This window comes from Cervus elaphus, chromosome 8, assembly GCF_910594005.1.
Source record: "Cervus elaphus chromosome 8, mCerEla1.1, whole genome shotgun sequence".
Lineage (NCBI taxonomy): Eukaryota > Metazoa > Chordata > Mammalia > Artiodactyla > Cervidae > Cervus > Cervus elaphus.
Window position 1 is genome coordinate 16,018,970 of NC_057822.1, and position 24,921 is coordinate 16,043,890.

At 45.5% G+C, this 24,921-nt stretch overlaps 1 protein-coding gene across 2 annotated transcripts; it reads right to left on the reverse strand.

The window, feature by feature from the left end:
• COPS7B (COP9 signalosome subunit 7B) lies at positions 1-24,914 on the reverse strand. 2 transcript variants are annotated; one of them, XM_043909693.1, is made up of 9 exons: positions 24,768-24,914; positions 21,123-21,278; positions 19,946-20,210; positions 18,069-18,246; positions 14,422-14,497; positions 12,096-12,184; positions 9,977-10,179; positions 7,658-7,763; positions 1-1,238 (listed from the first exon to the last, which is right to left on the reverse strand). In XM_043909693.1, the coding sequence occupies exons 4-9, from the start codon at positions 18,228-18,230 to the stop codon at positions 1,080-1,082; spliced, it is 795 nt and encodes a 264-aa protein (XP_043765628.1). In that variant the 5' UTR covers positions 18,231-18,246; positions 19,946-20,210; positions 21,123-21,278; positions 24,768-24,914; the 3' UTR covers positions 1-1,079. The 2 variants fall into 2 exon arrangements, with proteins under 2 accessions (XP_043765628.1, XP_043765629.1); XM_043909694.1 differs by lacking the exon at positions 21,123-21,278 and having other exon boundaries at positions 24,768-24,878.
• Positions 24,915-24,921: the final 7 nt, after the last annotated feature.

Below are 24,921 nucleotides of genomic sequence, written 5' to 3' on the forward strand. Positions count from 1 at the left end.
GGAAAAAAGGCATGTTGAAATGTATTAGAATCAGAACCTGTACAAAAAAAAAAAAAATTAAAATATAACCTGAAACTGTTCAAGTTCAGAAAGGCTACTAGTCAAGTCCTTTTCTCTTGCCAGGAGAATGCCATCATCAGAGGGCTCTGGGTCACCAGCCAGGGAGGGTGGGAAGAAAGAAACAGAAGCAGCAACAAATCCTTCACCAGAGGGGCCGCGACACACCATCCCCACCATGGATGCAGCCGGGAGGAATTAAAGATCTCGGGAGAGCGAATGCTGGCAGACAGCCCCCATGGGCAGCTGGGGCCTTCACACCAAAGGCCAGTCTGAGTAGTCAAAAGGCAGCAGGGAGCGAAGCCAGCAAAGAACACCAGCCGGAAGAGACTTCTGCCACCCAGCAGACCCATGGCAACCCACCACTGGTGCTCAGATCCCAGGGGTAAAGACAGCCCAGTGCTCCCAACTAATGAGAGATTGGAGCTGGGCGTTAAGAGGCTGAAAACCCGCAGGTTTAGTAAACACAGCCCAGCATCGGCATCCCTCCATGGCCTGATCGGAGCTGCCAACAAGGGGTAAGGCAGGAGAGGGAAAACGAAGCATTTTGATACCTGGCTACTAGAGAGCGCCTGCACCTCTGTGGGTACTGTGTACAAGGGGCTGGAGAAGGAAGGCCCCCCCCCCACTCAGAGAGCACCCATCCCTGTGGGCCGGTTAAAGCTGCTTCTGGCTTATGAACAGCCTGACAAAATGACACGAAGCAAAAGGAAAACTAGGAGGGAGACAAGCCCTTAGACAGAGACGAGAACCTCCTGGAGGGAAGCTGGGCAGTGTCGGCCCTGTTGGGATGGCATCCGTGGAGCCCCTGAGTCTGAAGGGAGCAACTGGGGACAGGGGCGGTGGGTTGGTGGGGAGGGACTTAACGGTTCTTCTGGAACAGTACCAACGAGGGGGGAGGCGCTGGTGAGGGGACGGGCAGGTCTGGAACTCACGGAAGGTGGAGAGGGGAGGAAGCAGGCCCTCGGTGTCCCCTCCCCACCTGACCCAGGCCTGGTGAGTGCCAGCTGCCCCAGCCGGCCCTAGTGGCGGCTGGAGACCAGACCTTTCACTTTGGACATCTTCTTAGTGGGCTGCCTCTGCTCGGCGTGAGGGGGACACTCTCGTTCGGCCAATTGCTGTTCCATCTCCTGAGCAGAGGAGGACGCGGTAGCTTTGAGGGTCTTCTTAATGTTGGTAACCTGGAGGGAGACAGAGAATTGGGGTGCTCAGCTCCTACGTGCCAGAAACTCATAAGCTGCTCCTGCAACAATGGGGGCCACTCAGCAAAGAAACCAGAGCCCTCTGCAAGAAGACCTGAGATTATCTTCAGAAACCTACACAAGGGGAGAATGAGCAGGGGCTACTCACAGAAGATACATGGAAATGAATCAAGCAGAAAAAGCGGAACGAATGATGCTTTCTTGGTTGAAAACAGGAAACAAGCCAAGCGGAAGTGGACCATTTGGCAAAAAGGTACAACAGAGCAGGTCAAAGAAAGCACTGGCTAAAATGGCCGCAGAAAAAGAAAGGGTGACACAAGGTGCTATACTCAGCTGACCACTGTTCAGGTATGAAACCGCAGATTGTTTTCACAAGAACTCTGGAATACAATTGCATGAGCCTTTATTTCAGCTTCCCTGGTGGCTTCGATGGTAAAGAATCGGCCTGCAATGCAGGAGACCTGGGTTCAATTCCTGGGTTGGAAAGATCCCCTGGAAAAGGGAATGGCAACCCACTCCGGTATTCTCGCCCGGAGAGTTCCATGGACACAGGAGCCTGGTGGGCTGCATTCCATGGGGTCACAAAGAACACAACTGAGCAACTAATACTTTCTTTCTTGAACAAGCAACTAGAAGGTAAACTTCAGCCAACTAAGTGACCAATGACAAAAAATGTAGTCAAAGAAAAATGTAATCACAGTACTGTTTTCAGCAGACCTTTCTTAACAGATATTTAAGCACCTCCTGAACATATCCTATACAGTAACAAGGATGTACTGTTCTATGATGAATGTTCTACCATTTTTTAATTAGTTCCTAGTTTGCTTTTCACTTACGTATGGTGCTTCAATAAACAGCCTTTGCATACTTTTTTGAACACCCGTGGAGCTTTCCAGATCAAAGGGTTTACACATTTTACTTTAGTAACTACTGCTATACTGCCCTCTGAAACATGACTGTACCAACTTGTCCTACAAACTGTGTGCTCCTATTTATGTGCCCATATTTATACACATTTCCCAACGCCAGTTCCAATGGATCATTGCCCTTCAGCTAACTGAGAATAATAATAAAGGGAAGAAAAACAGAAGAGGAAATATCAACTTTTTTCCCCAATCATTAGAAGGAAGAAAGAGGAGAAGGCTGATGCAGAAAAAGGTGTACGCTTGTTGGTAAGAAAGTAAGTAGCTTCCCCTGTTTTGTGGCTTCTGTGTTCTCTGGGAAGAAGCCCTGGTTTCTTACAGAACAAGAAGGGAGTTATCAGCATCAACACTTCTCAACAGTCACAGTATCAGGAGCTTGAGTAAGAGACAGGCCGAATGCGGAGAGGAAAGCAACATAAAAATTAGGTTCCTGGAGGAGAGCTGTCATCTGGGGAATGGGCCTAGACTAGACTGCAGGTCATTTTTGTTTTCTGTTGTTCTGAGATGTAGGAACAGCCACGCCTCAAAACTGCTGTCCCCTCAGTCATCTCAATGACATTTCTAAGAGGAGCATCAACAGAGGACTGCGGGCAGGGACAGTGGACACAGAGGGCCACCGAGTCCACAGCTGGATGCATCCAGTGTCTGCCAGGCCAAGACATGCCCTCTCAGCATGTGGGCATCCCACCTTCCCGTGCTTACTGCTGCTCTGTTATCTCCTGTTCAGGAGAGTTACCTGGTGAGGTAGTGAGCGAAGAATTTGAAGCAAGTGGACAGCCTGCCAACTCTTTCTCTTAGAAAAGAGCTATTTTGCTTTACTTCAAAGCATATTTTGATGACCGTGGAGGAGAGATTAAGAAATGTGACTTTTCAGTTATCACTGCCCTATAAAACAACACTCCAAGGCTTGTCCAGTTTGCTGTTTTCTAAGCATTCAAGTGCCTATTTACCTCTTCAGTTTCTTATACAAACTATCTCCCAGTAAGCTGATATTTTGGGTGCTCAGTGACACGTGAAGAAATGAGACCTACCTCAAGGACAAATCTGGCTTGTTCTCCATTTCCAACACGCCACTCAAGACCTTGTACCATCTTTCCCTTCACAACATGTGCCCTCCATTTGAGCCATGCCAAGTCCCCGGCCGCACACGTGGAGCAGTCATTTCCCTCTGCCTGGCTGCCTGTCCTACACACCCTATCATTCCAGCCTGGGCAAGCCTCCTCCTTCTCTGGCCCCCTCTGACCCCACCTCTTCCACCCTTCCCACCCTGACCACTCACCCACACTGACCTGTCTCCCCTCAATTACACTGCCTGACAGTACCTCTCACTGTCAGATGGCGGCCTCCTACACGCTGTGTCTCCTCTGTTTCAGGGGTTCACATCTAGCTTCCTACGGTAAGACTACATGCTGAGCCCTCCACAGTCGGGGAAACAAAACACAGAAGAAAAGAGGGCTTCCTGAAGAAATGAGGCCCTTTATCCTCATAAGGCTTCAGCCGGATGTGGTGGGGGTCATGACGTGGCTCACAGTGGGTCGTTATGTATATACCATGCTCAATCAGTTTGACTGTTGGCATTTAAAATACACGGAACTCACAAAGGAGACTGCTGAGCCAGTAACAGACTCTCAGAGTTGAAGGGGAGTTGAGTCAACCAGCTTTCTGTAGTAACTCCCCAGGTCTAACCATAGACACCTCCTTCTAGAACCCAAGAGTGGCCACTCAGGCAGGTCCGCCAATTAAGCCTGTCTCAGCTCCACGGAACAATCCTGAGAAGTCTAACTCTGCCTTCACAGAGACGCCCTTGAAACAATGATTGATATCCCGCAGGCTGATCTTCTTTGGCCTCAATGTCATGCTGCCTTCTAACTTTCTTCCTTGAGCAGTCTGGCTTGCAGGCCAGCGCCATCCCATTACCCCAGATGACCTCGAGTTTGTCAGGTCCCTCAGATTATGAGCACCAGGAATTTTCACATGGGACTGCACCTGTTAACACAATCACAGCCTAGTTCTACTAGAGACTTTAGATATTCAGGTAAAAGGAGAACTGAGACAGCTCTGGGGCAGGAAAACACCTGTGAGCTGTGGGGCCGAGCAAAGGCAGACAGAAGTAGAGCGCACAGTGGGAAAGGGCCACTCAGAGAAAGGAGGACAGGGAGACGGAAAGAAGTCTCTCAGGAAGCACGGGGAAGCACACGCTAACAGCCAATGGGCTCAAGGTCTATCACCAACTCAGCTTCTGGAGGATTCGCCATACTGAAAAAGAAAAGAGTGTACTTTGTCCAGTTATGCTCTATTACCTACCTGAGTGGAAAATGGCCTATTTTGTAAATGTAGCAAGAGCTATACATTGACATTCCACCAAACATCAGACTTATAAGCACATTCAAATATGAAGAAGAATACATTCCAAAATCAAATATAAGTGATGAGGTACTTTGTAGAGGTGACCATTACCTCCCTCCAGAGCATTTGCTCAGAGATGACAAATAGTTCGTGACGTCACTGCTCTATCTCCTGCAGGTATGCTGGCATTGTGACTAATTAGTTCATGTTATTTCTGTGAAAGACTAAAAGGAGAGAATATTCTTAGGCAGTTTGTATGGGGCTGACTTCATTAAGAGGGAAAGCTCTTAAAACTGATAGTCACCAGAAGTTTGCTGTTATAAGATTTGAGGGAAAAAAAACATGAAGTTTTCCCCTCTGAGAACACTAATCTAACTTAAAAATAAATAAAGATCAACTTAGTTGAGAAGATGCCTAAAAAAGTTATGAGTAACAGAAGCATAAATAAAAGCAGAATAGAACAAAATTACAACTTGGTGGTAGACCTGTTTTCAAGTCAACAAATACTTAGTGAGCACCTTCCTCCTTGTGCCTTCAGCCAGGGCACAATCAGCACCCTACATGCAGTAGCCAGATCACGCATTTAGAAAAACTGACAAGGCTCTGGGCTTTGACCATGCTCCCATTCTTCTCATAGCTGTCTAGATTTCCTAGAAGAGTAACAAATTAGTGAAAAGTGAAAGTGTTAGTTGCTCAGTCATGTCTAACTCTTTGTGACTCCATGGACTGTGGCCCGCCAGGCTCCTCTGTCCATGGAATATTTCCCAGGCAAGAATACTGGAGTGGGCTGCCATGCTCTTTTCCAGGGGATCTTTCCGGCCCAGGGATCAAACCCAGGTCTCCTGCATTACAGGCAGATTCTTTACTGTCTGAGCCACCAGAAAAGACCAAATTAGAAGACTGCTTTAATTGGGAGTGGAGGTGACCTTGGTGGTTGTTGTCGCTGTTCAATTACTAAGTTGTGTCCGATTCTTTGTGACCGCATGGACTGTAGAACACCAGGCTTCCCTGTTTCCCTTTAGTTGGCTCAAATTTCTTTCTCTTGCACTTAAGCAAACCCTTACTGCCACCTGGTGGCAGCATCAGGCCCTGCCAGCTGGAGCAGCTGTGTTTCCAGCAGTGGACTGCTGACAGCAAGTCCACATGTGCTGGCTTTCTCGTTTCATAACCGTAATTAGAGTCCACACTGTTGTCTAAGTACTGGTCGGGTTTCAACATTAGGCAGTCATTGCCTTCTTTCAAACAGATGCCACTTATTATGGAAATAAACTGTAGCCACTCAAAGTTCTACGAGTATCATTTATTTTGGCAAGCCACCACAATCAAGCCCACCACCTGCCACACAATCAGCAGCGGTCCAACCACCCCGGTTCGATTCCTGGGTCAGGAAGGTCTGCTAGAGAAGGGATAGGCTACCCACTTCAGTGTTCTTGGGCTTCCCTTGTGGCTCAGCTGGTAAAGAATCTGCCTGCAATGTGGGAGACCTGGGTTCAATCCCTGGGTTGGGAAGATCCACTGGAGAAAGGAAAGGCTACCCACTCCAGTATTCTGGCCTGGAGAATTCCATGGACTGTACAGTCCATGGGGTCGCAAGGAGTCGGACACGACTGAGCAACTTTCACTTCACTTCACTTCACTTCAACCACAATGGGGCAGCCGGCAGTGATCAGGCTCCTCCTGGGCGACCAACCAGGTTAAAGAGCATCTCAGGTGATCCCGGGTCAGGTGGGTGTTTTGCCTCCAAATCTCCTGTTTCCAGGGTCTGATTTACAGGGAAGCGTCAGTGAAGAGGGGAGAGAGAGGTCAGTGAAGAGGAGAGAAAGAGGTTAGCCTTTCCTACTATGCTCAGACATCAATCCCAGGTTAGAGAAGAGACTACAATCTTCAACAAGGGGATTACAGAGTTTGTTGGAGAAGCAGCAGGCTTACTTTCCTAACTGTATTTGTCTTTGACTAATGCTAAATTAAATATAGATCACACTTCTGCAAGAAGTAGGGTTAAAAATTTACAACAGGTGGAACATTCCCAGAGTAGGTGTGCCTATGTAGTATACATGGGTATTTGCGTACATAAAATAAATTCTCTCTAGTTTGTGAAAAGCAGACTTCAGAGTTCACTGATACTTACAGTGTGTGCCTGAAATATACGACAATCATTTGAGCACTTATTATGCATAAGGCATGGGGCAAAGAGCTGGTCTTACAAAGATCAGGTTTTAATTTAAATAAGACACAGGTTTTATTTTCAAGGAATACATACAACAGAGTAGAGGAAATCTTCAAATGTCACAAATCCCCCTCTGAAAGGCACGGCCACTTATTTCTTATGTTCCTTACCTCTAATTCTGGGTTCCAGTCTGCCATACTCTAGGACACCTGACTTTTAAAATTCATTAAATACCATTAATGTCACAAGCTCCATCATACCAGAAAAGAACTTTCAGTGCTAAAATTCTGATCTTCAGGGCTCCAAACAAATTGGGAGATGACTCCCAGGGGTGTCCAGGCCACAGGCTCACAAATGCCCACTCACTGCAGGGCTGGAGCCTGCATCTCCCCAGAGGCTAAAAGTGTCCTAAACAAACAGGTGTCTAATACCACAATCACACACTTTTACCTTCACTTGCGTTTCTTTCACCAAATTTTTTCCCTTTCTTCCTTGTTCAGGATAAAACATATGACACATTTTCAAAGGTTACAACAAACATGCACAGATTAGAGAATAAAACGAACACGGAGCACCCACCACACCGCTGAGGAGCAGAGCAGCATTAGGCCTGGATGCCAGGTGCGTCCACCCAACCTCACCCTCCATCCACCCAGCCTAGTAACCATCAACCTTCCATCCACCCTTAAGGCCATCCCCAAACTTGTTTCTTGTGCTCTGCAGGTGCAAAGTATATGTGAACTGAGGAATTACAACATCCTGGTCTCCAAGCCCACTCACCCTCTGGCGACCGGGAATCAGAAAGGAGACAGAAAGCACCAAGCCCAGGGATGGGTCACACTGTCCTCTACCCGAGCACCTCGCCCAGGGCCCACTCATGAGCGCTTCATCTACACCAAGATTCACGAGACAAGGAACAAACAGGGATACCTGGGAGTGGGGACAGACACTCCCTGCCTTACCTCAGCCTCTACCTGCTGCTGAGTTCGGCTGTGGTTCTCCTTGTACTGGTTGGCTCTCAGAACTTGCTGCTCGATGCCCAGCAGGACTGCCTCGCAGCCATCACACCTACATAGGAGAGAACCAGCCCTGAGCTGCAGAGAAGCCTGGGAGTCCACCAGTCTCCCCAGTCTCCCTCCCCAACTCCACAGACACTTGCTGGAACATTCCGTCTGCCGGGGCTCCTGCCCCTTCACTCCTGCCAAAGGACACGTTGTTACTAAATACCTAAGACAGGGCATATGGAAACAAACACAGAGGACATGAAGCAGTTTCCTAGGAGTTTACTTTTGACCACGGCATGCAGAATGCAGGATCTTGGTTCCCCAACCAGGGATCAAACCCACACCCCCAGCAGTGGGAGCATGGAGTCTCAACCACAGGACCACCAAGGAAGTCCCTGGGGTGGTTTCTTAGAATACAGCTTCAATTTCCAACCTCTGTGTCCCACGGGAAGGTGGCACACACCATGCAATTAAAGGAATTAGGAGAGACTGCACAGGTGGCAATGCTTAATCAGTTTTCTCAACAGAAAAAATTATTTTCTAAAAGCATCCTATTTTGAAGATTGGCCTTTTTCTCAGAAGTGTGTTACTTCCTGGTTGCCACCCACCTCCTCATTATTTCACTTTCCCCACTTTTTATTTTGAAAATTTTAAAATGTTTAAAAAAAAAAAAAGGTTGACAATATAGTACAGTAAATACCCACCTCCCCTCCACTTCAGTCAGCAGTTGTGAACATTCCGCTGTACCTGTGGTACCACTTTATGTATATGTACCAGCTTTGTTTAAAATCTAACTCCAATGCCTAAAAACAAGGGGTAAGAATCTGTACTCGTAGACACTCTGGGATGGGAGGTAGGAGAGCCCCAAGTGCAAATATGTTGACGCCAGATGTTGGAGGTGAAAACTGTTGTCGGTCATCTCAAAGACAGAAACAGACAGCCAACTTCAGCAGGACTAGACACCGAAAGCTTCTCTTCCAGACCTTGTTCATGTTACGGGTATTTTCTAAGTTTATTTCCCTTCTATTCTGACTTAACAGTTTTACAATCTTTTGAAAGCTCCTGTTTGTGTCACATGTTGTAAAGGGAAGGCGTCTGGAGTCACACCTAGGACAGAACCTGGGGTAACGTGTGGGCAGCAAAAGCCTGGGGGTCTGACAGGAGCTGCAGTGAGGGAAGCTCAGAGGGCTTTGGACCTCTGGAAGGTCAAAGCCGGGCTGTACATCCCTGGATATACACGTCTTGTGGCTAAGCCGGAGAGTCAGTCTGTTTAAAGACAATTTTCACCCCTACCTCCACCCCTTGCACAAAGTCTACCTGCCCCGCTTCATGATCTCGAACATGCCATGAGCCCACCTGCAACTGTACTCTCCTCACCTCCAACTGTACTCTCATCCTGGCCCTCCTTCACAACTCGGTTTTTAATAACTGTAACAAATTCTTGTAGAACGTGCAACAGCTCTCACAAGCATCCAATTCTATTAAAATAGAGTATGTGCAAATGTCCCACTCCTTTTTATATACCAGAATACGGTTATCAAATATTCTGTATCTGAATCTATGTCCCAATTTAGAATAACCCATTCCTTGTCTTCAATATCCCTCACGGTGTTTTATAAACACTAGCCCAATGTTACTGATACTGAATATGGTTCTTTTATCCCCAAAATCTTACTGACACGAATTTCCCAGCTTGGTCGAAGGCTGAGGGTGAGTCTGTGAAGCAACAGGATCAGTGTCAGGCTTAAGAGACTCTACCTGCCAACCCTGGGCATTTCATAGCCTACTGCTAAAGAGCCCCCAGTTGCACAGGACAAGAACTATTCTACAACTATGACACTAGGCAGCCTGAAGTGATTCTTGCTGTCACACAGCTATAGTCACAAATGCAGTTTCACACTCTGCTTGCTGTCCCAAGGTCCCAGCACCCAGGCAGCCCCCTCTGATATCTGAAGACCATATTTCTCCAAAAAGAAACACGAAGGCCAGGACAGATATCCCCTTCCTAAAGGCGGAGTCGGGGGGCGGGCAGTTGGCTTCCCCGGTGGCTCAGCAGTGAAGAATCTGCCTGCGGTCCAGGAGATGTGGGTTCGATCCCTGGGTCGGGAAAATCCCCTGGAGAAGGAAATGGCAACCCACTCTAGGATTCTCGTCTGTGAAATCCCATGGACAGAGGAGCCTGGCAGGCTACAGCCCTTGAGGTCACAAAAGAGTCAGACACAACTTAACGACTAAACAACAACAAAGATGGGGGGTGCCTCCTTCCCTGAGCCTCACCATTCATGCAAGGTCTTGACAATATTATTGATATCTCTCTTTCGGATATCACGGCCAATGCAGAAATCCACTTCCAGCAGCTGGTTTCGCTGGTCCAGCTTGCCCTGGATGATGTCAGTGTAGACTGCCTCGATGATGAGGTCCTCCAGTTCCCGGAGGTTCCGCATCTCCAGGTCCTTCAGTAGCACGGAGTAGGGGATACACTGTAGAGAAGGTATGCGTCATACTTACAAAACCACTGGTAAACATTCAAGAAAATTCAGGTTATTACCCAGATAGCCAACGTCTGCCTCAGGGCTTTGGGAAGTGCGGTCCACTGATAATTATTAACATCTACGGTGTGGTGAGATCTGGGCTTCCCTGGTGGCTCAGCTGGTAAAGAATCTGCCTGCAATGCAGGAGATCTGGGTTCCAACCCTGGGTTGCGAAGATCCCCTAAAGAGGGGAAAGGCTATCCACTCTAGTAATTCTGGTCTAGAGAATTCCATGGACTGTATAGTCCATGGGGTCACAAAGAGTCGGACATGACTGAGCGACTTTCACTCAGAGCAACAAGAGGTGGATAAAAGAGCTGTGAGACCTGTGGGATCCAAACCAGACCCACAGTATCTAGGAATGCATTCTCCTCCATCCTCTGCCTCGTGGACGTTGCTCACCTTTCAGCTGAGAAGAGAGAAATACTCAGTATTTGGCACTCTGCTGCCTTCTGGAAGCTTGCAGAATTTGTGTAACATGCCAGGCCATCAAAAAACTCCAAACAATCTCAGACACCAGAGAGACAAACTGGCTGCTTGCCCAGCAGAGCACAAATGTTAAAAACTTACAGGCTAACACACCCACCTACAGGTGGCCACTGGGTACTGCCGGCTCAGAGGTCATCCTGAAATTTACATTTGCTTTCTTAGTCTCTTACCCAACAAAGTCAACTCCCCAATAGTAGTCTTGTAATAGGCTGTACCAAAATTCTGCATGACTTCAAGGAAACTGGATATTTAAATACTCAGTTTTCTGCAAATCCTCTGACACATCACTATTAGCTTGAAAATTAACAGAGCAATCAAATCTGCAGAAACAGACAGGAGGAAGATGTATGCAGAGAATATGACAAACCTACCTGAGGGGTGTTCTATGACTAACGGTCTGAAATCCAGAGTTGGTACATGGGCTTACAGGTTGCAAAAATGAGGTAAAGAGTCACTATTACTCTTTGTTATACTTGAGAAGTCCGTGATCAGGACAAAAGGGGGGAAAAAAGTTCAGGCCCTCATTTCCTAACAAAATAGGCCTCCCACCTGTAATGCCCAGCTGAGAATCAGAAATCTATGATTAGACCAGATAAAATAATATTAAGAAGTGAAAACAACAATCCAAGAACAAACATACATCTTTCTGGCTCAATCACAGAGGGAAAATGAAAAAAAGCAAACTTTTTCAAAGGCACAGCTTCACAAAAACGTAAGACATTTAGGTTAGGATTGAGCAGAGAGCCAAAAACCAACTATAAATTGACTGAATCTGGATCTGGCTATGAGCAGATGGTTGCAAGTCATCTAAACTGAGTGGGGCAAAGAACTCAGAGATATAGTAGAGCGATATTTTACAGAAGGTTAGGGTCAGAAATTAGAGAATTAAAGCAAAAATTCCAATTAGTATATTCAACCTTGAAAATCCCCAGAGGAAGGCAGCCTATTTAAAAATCAACCTCTCAGTAAGTCCAACATACAAGTTATTCCTCCAGCACAGGAACAGTTCACTGTGCATTGAGCAACAGCTGAAGTGGTTAACTTGCCTTGAGACGCCTTGTTGTTTGAAAAATCTGTATCTTGAAACAGCAGTCTCCTTTAAGCATGGCAAAGGCTCAAGCACATGGGGTACCATGGCATGCCAGCACTGAGACCTGCTGATTCACATCCCTCCTGGGCATACTTTCCTGAACAGAATCGTGAGTAATTATCTACACTATTTTAACTGCTATCTTATTCTCTTTTGTCCTTTGCCAGGCAAATTTTATGCATTTATGATGCAACTCTACACTGTGCAGCTGGGAGCTCCCACACTGATGCCAACAAGACACCTGCCTGGAGGTGAGGAAGGAGACAGGAAAGGGCTGGGGCCGTACCTTCATCCTCGACGCCAAGCTCACGATGGTAAGGTGTTTCAGCTTGTTCTGCTGAGCTGTGCTCAGTTCTGGCAGGCTCTCCTTGTTGGCTGCTCAGTCCCACCCACCACAAAAATCAAGACACAAAACAAAATTAGGATTTCTTCATGGAATAAGCACACAAACTCCCCACATCAAACCTACTACTGAATCACTGTCATGACTCTGCACTTACTCATGAGGCAAATGTTCCATAAGCACCTCCTGTCTTCACTCAAAGACCATGTGCTTCCAAAGAAGAAAAAAACTGAATCTCTACACCTAAAAAGCTGGGTCTCCTAAGAAGCCAGGCATGACTGCAAAAAATGGTATGACAATTATCTTAATGGAATACTATTTTCAATGTCTTCCCTAAGTATCTGTTATGTGCAATGCACTGTTTTAAGTGATTCAAGGGGAATGAGATGGGCCTTATCGGGGCTGCCGTGCTTCATAACTCCAGGAGCACCAACCACCACCCAGAGTTGGGCAACTCAATGGCCCTGGACTTGTTCTCAGTTGTCATCGACGTTTCAACAGCTACAAATGCAGGAGAACTACCAGAAGAAAGATACAAATTACCAGAAGATGACAAGAGGGTGAGAAGAAAGGGAAAAAGAGAGAACACAAGTGAATGCAATCACACTGGGGAGGTAGGAGAGAAAAAGAAAAACAGGTGGAGCTTCAGATGCCTGTGGAAGGACGGGCACAATGTGAGCAATGACAATAATGGAAACAACGGCGATGGCAGCTGCCAAGGGAACACAGACGGGAAGTTGTACTTAGTGCAAGTGCACACACAGATCCACACGTATACACACACAACCAGGGAGTCCTCACAGCAACCCCACATTTCAGATTCCAAATGTCTTCAGTTCCTTATCCATAATTCTAGATTCCAATTGGTGAATCCAAACTGCCTTTTTTTCCCCTTGAACACTGTGCTGAAATTCACGTGGTGGCAATTCCTGACCTAAATTGAGTTAGGCTTTTGAATCCCATTTGTTGTGAACAGTCATTTGTTTTGCTGCAAAACTTGAATGTGTCTGATTCCTGGTTTTGCCCACATCTCTCAAGGGTGTTAAATAAAAGAGTATATGCATCATATAACTTTTTTAAAATCATATAACCTTTTTAAAATCCCCGAAATTCTAAATGATGAAACATCCAGCCCAAGAAGTGCAGATAAAGGATTGTGGACCTTTTTATTACTCCCCTTTGACAGATGAGGGGACTGAGGTACAGAAGATCACTTAATTTGCCAAAGGACACACAACTGGTAGAAGTGGAGACAGAGTATAAAAGCCAAGAATCCTGGTTCCAGAGTCTGTAAAATGCTGCTTTTCAGTGAGGATGAAAACAAAGGATTCACTCACTGGAACAAAGTGAAGGTCAGAAAAAACTGGCAAGTGGCAAACTGTCCAGTGTGATGGCAGCACAGAGTTAAGTAGAAGTGACCAGGGAGAAAGAAAGTGAGAGGAAAAGAGAAGTCAGGGATACCACAGTGAAGACCTTGAGTCATACCGCTAAAATAAACTTCCAGGTCTATGTCATACCACTAAAATAAACTAGGAAAGCCAGACAAAAATGGCTTGAGTAGAATGTAAGTTAGTGTTTGGACATGCATGTACCTCACTCCTGACAGTTACAATGACTATGCTGTACAATAACTTACAATGACTCAAATGATCTAGAAAAGAGAACTGGGTAAGTAGATTATGGAGTATTAGATTATGGAATATTAAAAATGACTATAAAGATGTAAAACATGGATAAATGCCTATGAAATAAGTGAATAAAGCAAGATATAAAATTGTACACATAATCTAATTACACCTACAGAAATCATAAGCACAAGGGAGGAAAAGTCCAGCACCATAAAACTAACAGTGGTTATAGGTGGTACAACTACAAGTGACTTTTTCCCCTATTTTCCAAACCTTCTTCAATATGGTGACGGTATTTAGATAATATTTAATGCTTAAAGACTTTCCAAATGGGTATTCTGACATTTCACAATACTCCCAAGTGCTCTACCAACACCAGTCCTTAAGAACCTCATGTGAAAAAAAACAAGGGCTGTATTTATGGATGAGCATAAACATAGTCCCCTTTAACCCACTGGGAAATAAAAGGAGGGAACCAAAGTCCTCATGGGATGTCACCTACAGAGCACAGTGAGATGATAAACAGCCAGGTAAGTGCCCACCCCATTATATCCCAGACCTCAGTGAGCCTCAGGAAGACAACACACCCAGGCAGAGAAACATAATGAAGAGAAGTCTGTGGAGGATCTTAACCAACTCACCTATGTAATCTGGGTATGTTCCATAGGCAAACAGGTTCAGCAACTGCAAATAAGCTGCATTTGCTCCTTCTGCAAGCTGAGGAGGAAAAAAAGGAAACAGTTCACAGACCGAGCTGTCTACCCATCACTGCAGCATTCGAGCAGAGGGCAGGTGATCACGGGCCACAGTTCCATACTGTTTTATTGCTTGGTCCCTGAGATCCCTCCCAACTCTGATTCTTTGGGAAAAAATAAATAAGGTTATTAAAGGCCCATATTTAAATTTTCTCTCTCAGGAATACACACTTTACACTCTATCCAGCTTGCCCAAGGAACTACTTTTGTCACAGAGATGCGCGTACATGCACACAAAGCAATAAGTACTGGGAGCAGGAGGAATTTTCTCAGCGTTCCCACCACTGAAACGAAGACTGGAGCAGCTCTGCAGACACCCCAGCTTGGCAGGAACAGCACAAGTCACTCTGAATCCAAACTGAAAAAGTACAGGGGTGGCTCCAAGTCTCAGGACTACAAGGGGACTGTGAATGCCAGAGATCAGCAAAGCCTAAGATTCAACAATACAGCCCAGCTGGGACAGGAAACCAGGCTATCAGTCAGCCCCAAACAAAACTGTTCATTAAAATTACCTACTCCTCGCTAATACTAAGGGCAAAGAGCCACCTGCGGAAGAAAAAGCAAAGCGGCCCTGCTCTGCTGGGAGCTGCTCCACCCTGCTCTGCTGCCAGTCACCATAACTGTGTGCTTTCCCTACTTGCAAATATGACCTGTTACTCTCCCAATTTACCAAACTCAGCAAAGTCTAAACAGGAACCAAGTGGCATTCTGTGGGCACTGATAATACCACTCAACTTTAAAAGGTTCCAAAAACTACATCTGTAATTTCTGACCACTGAAAGGCAACTAGTTTATTCCCAGCTCACATATGGAAAGAAAACGAACTGTGGGAAGATAAAGGTGTTCTGCTGAGCACTCCAATGAGAACTCTGGCATCCTAATACCCTGGTCTACCTTCTCAGGTTATTGAGAATCTCCTGAGGTCCTGAATCAGAAGTGGATGAGACCGTCAAATCTAGCCCCCACTTTTCAGACAGACAGTTTCAAAACGAGCCATAAAAGACTATTTTCTCTAGGGCAGACACTCCAAAATTTCTCCCACTGGCCTAAATCAGTAACATCTTTCTGACTTTAATTTTCATCCATCTCCTCTTACCCAAACTTCCATAAAAAACAACTACTTGTTTATATTCATTCAGGCTTTTCACAAGCCTGAAGAAACAAATTACTCCTAGCTATCTCTTCTTTTGAAAGATGATGACCTATCAAGCCACAAAAAGACATGGCGGAAATTTAAATGCAATATTACTAAGTGAAAGAAGCCAATCTGAAAAAGCTACATAAGTATGTTTCCAACTATATGACATTCCGAGAAAAGTAAAAACATCAGTGGTTGTCAGGGATTAGAGGGGAGGAAGGGAAGAACAGGCAGAACAGAGAATCTTGGGGGCAGTGAAACGCTCTCCCTGATACTGTAATGGTGGATACATGTCATTGAACACTTCTCTAAATCCATACGGGCTTCCCAGGTGGCGCTGTGGTAAAGAGTCCACCTGCCATTGGAGTGGACACAAGAGATGTTGGTTCAATCCCTGGGTCAGAAAGATCCCCTGGAGGAGGGCATGACAACCCACTCCAGTATTCTTGCCTGGGAAATCCCATGAACAGAGAAGCCTGATAGGCTATAGTCCATGGGGTCTCAAAGAGTCAGACACAACTGAGCACACACACACACACAAAACCCATAGACTGTACAACACCAAGTGTGAACCCTAACGGAAACTATGGTCTTTGAGTGATAATCATGCATCAGTGACATTCCACACTGGTGGGGGATACTGGTAATGGTGCAGGCCATGTATGCATGAGAGCAAGGGATATATTAAAACTCTCTGTACCTTCCTCTCAACTTTGCTGTGAATCTAAAACTGATCTAAAACAATTAAGTCTTAAAAAAAAAGAACTCAAATTTTCTTAAATTTTCCTCACAGGATTCCTTTTCTATCTCTGGTAATTAAATTTTTACTGAATGTCTACCATGTGTCAGCGTACATAAGAAGCTCTAAGGAAACAACAGTGGACAGAATAGACCTTACCCTAACAGAGCTTACAGTCTAGCAAGCCAATCTGATGTTAAATGAAAATTTACAATTTAAAAAAAAGTGAGTCTTTCTGTTTTCAACTGTTTCAGGGACAGGAACTGATGCCATACCCATACATCTGCAAGGGATGACCCAGGGGAACTGCTCGAGCTACCTAATCAAGAGGAATGAGCACATGTACAACAGCAAGTCCAGAAGACCCAACTCCTTCTGCTACAATGGGCTGACTCACAGCAGGGCAATAAGCATGAAGCTGGCAGCCAACGGCAAAGGCGTCTGTCCTACTGTCATGAACTGAAGAACTGGCCAGCAAAAGTCAGTCACCCCATTTATGTGGACCACGATCGACAAGAAAGCCCAAGCAACCCTAAGTAGCATCTTGCACATGATCCTCAAGTACAAGGACCACCCAGACCTGCACATGGCAGCCTTCAGCAGAGCAGGAGTAACACTGGGCAACCAGGAAGAAGCTCTGACAGTGTAGAGGAAGCCAGCCTTCCCCACCAAGAGCTCCTGGTGTAATAAAGTACGTAATACAAAAAAGTATGTAATAAAGATGTCACCAGACTTTTTAATCAATCAACATAAAAGCATCAATCAATAAATATGAAAATATCTCAGGTGGGAAGCAGAGGTGGAAAAGTATGGGATCCTTTACAGCTCCATTCCACCTGGTTATTCTTCTCATTTTTAAGGTACAACAACCAAAGGTGATACCCAAGTTTTTAATAACCACTACCAAACAAACAAACAAGCAAGCAAACAAAGCAAAAATGACTACTTCCCAGCATTTCATGTCATATTGTTTTTACACATCTTCAGCACTACACTGCCCTTTTCACAGAAATAATACATTCTTTATCCATGCCCATCTCATGCTCAATAACAAACACTTCCTGCTATGTATGTGCCTGACCAATCTTCAATGTCCATGTTTACACTGGAGGCTTTTTGTCCCTAAGAATGACTGGAACTACTAGTAACATCATTCATGCTGATACTATACTTTTCTAATTTATAGGTTCAGCTGGATTTGTCCCCTATCTTTCAAATTACTACCACTTCCCCGGTGACTCAGACAGTAAAGAATCTGCCTGCAGTGCAGGAGACCCGGGTTCGATCCCTGGGTCAGGAAGATCCCTTAGCGAAGGGAATGGCAACCCACTCTAGTATTCCTGCCTGGAGAATTCCATGGACAGAGGAGCCTAGCAGGCTACAGTCCACGGGGTCACAAAAAGTGAGACACGACTGAGCAACTAACACTACTACTAATCTCAATTTACTCCAAATTCAGATGAAAATACCAGCCAGAAGGAGCCCAGAATTTCATCCCCACTCTCTTCCCCTGCCTCATCAATTCCCATTCCTCGCTCAAAAATAGCACCTCACAGGTCCACAATGCTTCAGCACCAATAATCCCTTGAAGCCTAGAGAATCTCAGGAAGGTTTAAAACAAAGAAAATAGAGAAATTGTCTGAAAACTGCCCTTACCTCCTGCACATTGGCCAGCTCCAGCAGTTCTCCAAAGACATATACTCCAGGAGCCTCCAAAACTTGGTTTATGAGAGCAGTGAGGGCTGAACCACTGGTACCTTTGGCTAGTAAGATAAACTGTTCCAGGAGGTTACTTGAGGGCTTCTGTTCACCTGCCATTCTCTGGCCTTGAGATCTGTCCAAAAGAAAAGTGTTTCGGTCATTCTTCCTCCTCCTCTGCAAAATCTATGCTTATTTCATGCTGGATCAGACATCAGAATAGTTTGGGGAGTATTCAAAAAGAAAAAACAGCTCCGGAGTCCAGATCTCACTTTGTGACATGGTAGGGTCTAACCTGGAGTTACAGGGATTTATTTGGTCCTTATTCTGAGATTTGAAACATTTAATAAAAGCCACTTCATTCCATCTGACCCTTCCCCAAAGGCAGCACCTTCGAAGCCCTTAAACCTAACCAGGACCTGAAGAAACACACAGGAGTAACTCAGTAGCTCTCTTATATTCACCTCATTTTTAAGACTCTGGTTAAGAAGCAGAGAATCTTGTCAAAACACAGAGGCATCAAATGTAAGCAAAAGCAATCAGTTATAGCTTCCATTGTGCCATTAGAATCCCACCTACAACCAGATACAGATAAGGGAAAACAAAAGGCAGACAAGAAAGATGATGCATTTAATCAACAAAATCACTGACTGAATAGAAAAGGGAAGAGGGGAATCATCTTGAAAGATAAAGAGCAACATATTCAAACTAAGAAAATACATGCACACATGCTGTTTAAGTCCATGTGGAAAATCCCTTTATTTGGCTTCCTACTGGTATTCCTATTTGAATACGACTTCAGAATTTGTAGAAAACCTCCAGAAAACAATAAAAAGATTTGAGGAAACAATGAAGATACAGTATAGCCATCCTGAAGACATTAGGACAAGAGGGTTCCTCGATTGTAAAATCTACTGACTACAAGCTGAGTGTATATGAACACACACACGCTGCATATCTACTCTACAGGAGTCCTACATAAGAAAAGATTACTTCTCTAAGAATGATATATCCTGGGCAGTGTGACAAAATGAAGGAGAATTATATTAGAGGGAAGAGAACAAATCGAAAAAGGATAGCTTGGTCCAAGAGAAACTAAGTTTTCCTTTGGAGGCAGGCACCAAGAGCTGCAGTCCTTTCATAGTATTACAGGAACAAGTATGTCGTTTCACCAGGGTTACCTAAGAAGGTCTTGTTGGAAACAGAAAAAAATGAAGTGCTAAATAAAGAGAATAAAGGTTGCTGAGGGGAGGGGAAACTGGACGGAGAAGAGGACAGGGTATGAGCGAGATGTCGGGGGAGGGTGATGTGTTTGGAGAGGAAAAAAAAACCCCTCCCTTCCAAGTGGAAATGTGTGAAAACACCGAATGATAGGGGATGGAGAAGGGGTAAAAACATGGACAGAACTTCGGTCCCTCAAAAAAAAAAAATCTCGGCCTAAAAAGCAAAGTCCGTGGGGGCAAAGAGATAATAAGGAGGCGCTGATAACCGCTTTCTTCTGGAGTGGGAGGGCCCAAAGAGGCGGCTAGGAACTCAGGCGAGAATTCCCGTCCCGCGGGGGGCGCTATTTTGATGGACCGCAGAGGGGCAAAGCCGCAGCCTTTGCGGGTGGAGAAGCGAGAGCAAGCGCGGTGCCGACGCTGAGGGTCGCGGGCTGGGGTGGGCTTTAGGGCGGGCGGCGTGTACCTCACAGGGCCGCGGGTGCAAGGTGAGGAGCGGAGGGGCGCGCTCCGAGGCGGGGCGGTGTGGCCGCGGGATTTTCCCACGGCTGGCGCTAGGTCTGACGGCCCAGCCGCGCCTGGCGCGCCGGGCCCCACCCTCTCGCCGGCCCCTACCTGTCCTCGGCCGCCTCTCTGTCCTCTCGGTCGCTGGCTTGGCCTCCCGGCGCCTGCCCGCAGGTTGTCAAGCGTCCATGATCGGCCCGGCGTCCGACGCTTTTCTACCTCCGCCGACCCGTTGCCCTTGCGGCTCCCCCGGAAGCCTCCCGCCGCTGCACTCGAGTTCCGCCCACACTAGGTTCCCCCGCCGCATTCGCAGCCTCGGAGCTCTAGTGAGGCCTGCACCAGAGAAAGGGGGTCCGAGCCGGCTGGGGTGGGGGTCCTGAGGAGAGAAATGCAGCGTAGACAGGACTGGGGCCCAAACCATCGCCATCAGCAGTTTGGGGCCCTAAATCCATTCTCCCCGCCGAACTGTGGCTACCCATGGGGTACAGAGCACTTTTGCATATGCCAGGTGCCGTATGCTGTACACCGTCTCGTCGAACTCTTACAACTCCAGGCCTATAACATTATTCCCATTTTTTCAGATCCAAAAGCCAGTGTGTCAAAGTCTGCTTTGAAACCCAGGCTCTCTGAAGCCAAAGACCATGTTCTTCGCCTCTATTCAGAAAATGTTTTAAAATAAGTAAAACACGGGTTGAACCAACCATGATTCTGTGACCAAAAAGATATTTGTGACGTTGCATCTGGTATTTACCAACTCACCTGGAAGATGGCTAGGAATGCCACGCAACTGAACACCTAAGCTGGCTCCTTTAACGTGTACACCAGACTAAGGTCTTGAAAATGAGAAGAAGGGAAAAAAAAAAAAGCCCTATTCACCTTTTGTGAATTCAAGTGCAGAAATCAGACAGCAGAAAAGGTGCAGAGCACCAACACATTCATTTGAAATTTTTCTTTAGTGCCTGTTATATTCTAGAAGGTTCTATGAAGATAAGGTTCTTGCCCTCAAAAAGCTTCAATCTGTTAAGTGCTATGAGAGACAGAGATGACAACACTTTGGAAGCACAGAAGAGAATGCGCTGGGGAAGAGAAAGTGGGCAAGAGCTGAGAAGAAAAGAGGTCTGCGCTATGTAGCATATACTGATGTAAAAAAGAAACCCAGAGTGACTGGAGCCCAGGGATCATGGGTGAGAGATGGGGGCTGCAGAGCTGGCATCAGGTCATCAGTGTTCTTGGAAACCACACGCAAGGCACTATACCCATGACAACCTAAATACAGCAAAGTTCCTACCTGGGAGAGTTCATGGTTCTGGGGGAGACAGGCCTGTCTGGCCAGGACAGATGGTGCCACAGGTATCCCAGGAGTACAGCCAAGGCTCTCCTGACTGTGCCCTGGGGAGAGGCGATTCAAGGCAGCCTTCTGGAGGAAATGAGGCTTGAGTTGAGCCTGAAAGAATGAGCAAGCAAATCAGAAAGAAGACAAGCCCTGTAAAAGAGTTTTGCTTTTATCTTAGAGGCACTGGGGAGCTATTGAGGGTTTTTAAGCTGTGGAGAGGTCTGAATAATTGCCATTTTGGACACTAGCTGCTATAGGAATGTACTGGATATGGAGAAAACTAGAGGCTGGGAAGCCCTCGAGGTGACTGATGGATTCCGGTTAAGAGATTGTGAGATCCTGAACAAAGGTGGCAGCAGTTGGGCTTGAAATAGAAAAGTCCTGGTTGGAGACGTTTAGACCATAGAATCTGTCAGACCTGGCAACCAGCTGAATGCAGGAATAGAGAAGGAAGGTATCACCCAGGATTCTGGCTGGGGAGGCCAGAGCTGTCTGGAGGTGGTGGTAAGTGAATAGGGCTGAGGAGGAGAAGGGACAAATTTGGTGTTGGAAGGAGGACTAATAAGTCTTGTTTAAATTCATAAACATTCTGGCTGTGCCTCTGCTTCCTCCAGAATAATGTTCAAATTTGAAGGCTCAGGATGCCTCCCCCACCCCATCCAGCTTTGTCTCACTGCCTCCCCCCCCCCCCATTAGAGCTCAAACTCCATGCCGTCCCAACCCACCAGGACTCAGATCTTCCCTCTCTGACACCGGGGCCTAGGCTCAGACTTGCTCTCTCCTCCTTTGTGCAATGTTCTTCCCTCACATTTGTCTGCTAAAATTCCACCAACTATGTAGGCAAAGAGTTAAACAATTCAAAAAGCACTAATCATGAAAAGGAAACACTGAACTATGGCCCTTCATTAAAATTAAGAATTGCTTTTTCTCAAAAGACACCAGTACAAGACTAAACGGACAAGCCACAGACTTGGAAAAGATATTTGTAAAGCGTGTATCAGACAAGGAACTCCGTATCTAGACCATATAAAGAAATACAAATCAACAAGAAGAGAATCAGCCCAATTAAAAAACTGGGCAAAAGACTTGAACAAGCACTTCACAAGAGGATATATAGCAAACAGTCAATAAGCATATGACAAGGATTCAACACCAAAGACAATGTAAATAAAAATATAATGGTATACCACTTTCAGTCAAAATGGCTAGGATTTTTAAAAACTGACACCGTTCTCTATTGCCAAGGATAAGAGTCAGCCAGAACTCTCTTATGTTGCTGTTTAAGGTGAAAATTGGTACAAATATTTTGGAAAACTGGCAATATCTACTATTGCTGATCACACACCCTCCACACAAGCCAGCAACTTCTCTCCTAGAAATAAGTGCACGAGTCCACAAAAAAAAAGAACCATTTAAGAATGTTCACTGCAGCTTTGTTAATAAAAGCCAAAAATTGGTAAATGAAAACCTAAATGTCCATCAACAGTAGAGAAGATAAACAGTGCTACATACCTACAATGGAATACTACTTAGCAATTAAAAATAAAAAAAAAAAAACTTAGCTACTGCTACATACAGCATAGATGAATCTCACAAAAATACTGAACAAAAAAAGCCAGACTCATACTGTACATAGTGTATGATTACATAGGAATTCAAAGGACTTCCCTGGTAGTCCAGTGCTTAAGAATTCACCCTCCAATGCAGAGGACATAAGTTCAGTCCCTGGTTTGGGAACTAAGATCCCACAAGCCGTGGAGAAATAGGGCACCACAACTATTGAGCCTGCCAGCCCTAGAGCCCATGCTCTGCAATAAGAGAAACCACCACAATGAGAAGCCAGGGCACTGCAATGAGACAGTAGCCCCCACTCGCCTAAACTAGAGAAAGTCAGCATGCAGCAACACAGACCCAGCTCAGCCAAAAATAAAGAAATAATAAATAAATAAATGAAATTCAAGAACAGGCAAAACTGATCTATGCTAACAGAAGTCAGAAGAGTGATTATCAGGACGGAAGGATGACTGGGAAGGGGAAAAGGGGTGCTGGAAACATTCTCTATCTGGATTTAGGGATTCATGACACAAGTGTATACATAAGCAAAAATTGTGCCCTTGCTGTGTTATATTTCATCAACAAAAACAATTTACAGATAAAAATTTTAATGTAGAAAAATATCCTACCCCTGCCACCTCCTCCATCAAGTTTTGCCAACTGAATATATCTTTCCATGGGGGCCTCTGTAGCATTCTAATGTCCTTTCTTTTGTGCCATTCCTAACAGTTCATCTTGAATTTCAGTGGAATCTCTTTATTTCCCTAACTAGATTGTTATCTTCCTGGTGGCAGTGACCATGTCTTTCACCTTCTACCAACAAAGTCTGGCAAATAACAGAAACTGGAAAAGGTGTTTGCTGAATTACATGGAAGGAAAAATCGGGTGGATGCCCAGATGGGCAAAAGGGATAAAGGAAGAGGAAGGAAGGCCTAGAAAAAGAGTAGCAGATCTCAAACTTTAGCTTAAACTACAGTATTTATCTAGTTTCTGAAATCATATTAAAGCTTTATTGTCTGAACCCTTGAGTAACATAGAACAAATCAAAACACCAAGTCTTACCTAGACTGAGGATAAACAAACACTGCACTCCTTCACTTGCAGGCAAGTCACCAAATAAATGTTCACCTAATATCCACTGAATAAAAATGCACAACCTAAAACTTGCAAGTTATGTTTTATACAGGGACCTTTCTGAGGACTACAGCCCAGGAGACAGCCTCATATAACCCTGAGGAACTGCTCCAAAGAAGTAAGGGAGGAGCCAGGATATATAGCAGTTTTTGCTGAAAAGAGAGCTTGTAGTTGAACATCAAAAGATTACTGCTAATTAACAAGAAACAGACAACTCAAATGAATGATTTCTGTGGTTTTTTATGCATGGGAAGATGCAAGTGTCTGGGCTCATTGAACTCATTCCTTAGATATGCATCGTAATTATCTAGGGCAAGTTCCTATTTTTCTTCATCCAGAATCCTCCTCTGGGCCTATCTTCAGCGGTGGCTTCAGTGACTGATGGCTTGACGGTGGGCAACGTTTGTGAAATGTCAGGCAACATTTTTTTGTCCACAGTAACCTCTGGGTGTTTCAACCTTGACAGGAAAACTTCACCAAGGAGAGTAAGATCGCATAGCCATGTTGCTAAAAATATCATTACTCTAGTGTAGTGCAAAAAGCCCAGACTGCAGCAGTCTTAGAACTGAATTCTAACTCTGTCCCAACTTTCTGTGACCCCGACAATCTCTCTGCCTCTCTGGGCCTCAGTTTCTTCATACGTAAAATAACAGAGGTTGGATTAGCAAATCCTCTGAATTCTGACTGTATTGATAGTCTGAGTACATAACCTTTACATCTCTTGGTCCACCGCGGGAGCACACCAGAAATCCCTGCGAAATACCTAACCTGTTCCCCAGGCCAACAAACAAGTACGACTTGAAGGAGTCATTCTGTTACATTCTCTTTCATGATTTCATCAGTGTTTGTTTGTTGTTTCAGCCTTACCATGATTTGCAGGAGATTTCTGGGTTCCATGTAAATAGAAGTTACCTGTCTGTGGGCTGTCATCTTTTGAGGCTGAAGAGGATGTTCCCGCCAGGTTTCAACCCCTGGGATCCAGAAACCACCAAGTCTACAAGCAGATTTATGGATTTGCGCACACTGCGCGGCACACTGGAATCTAAGTTAGAGGAACTGAGTGAGG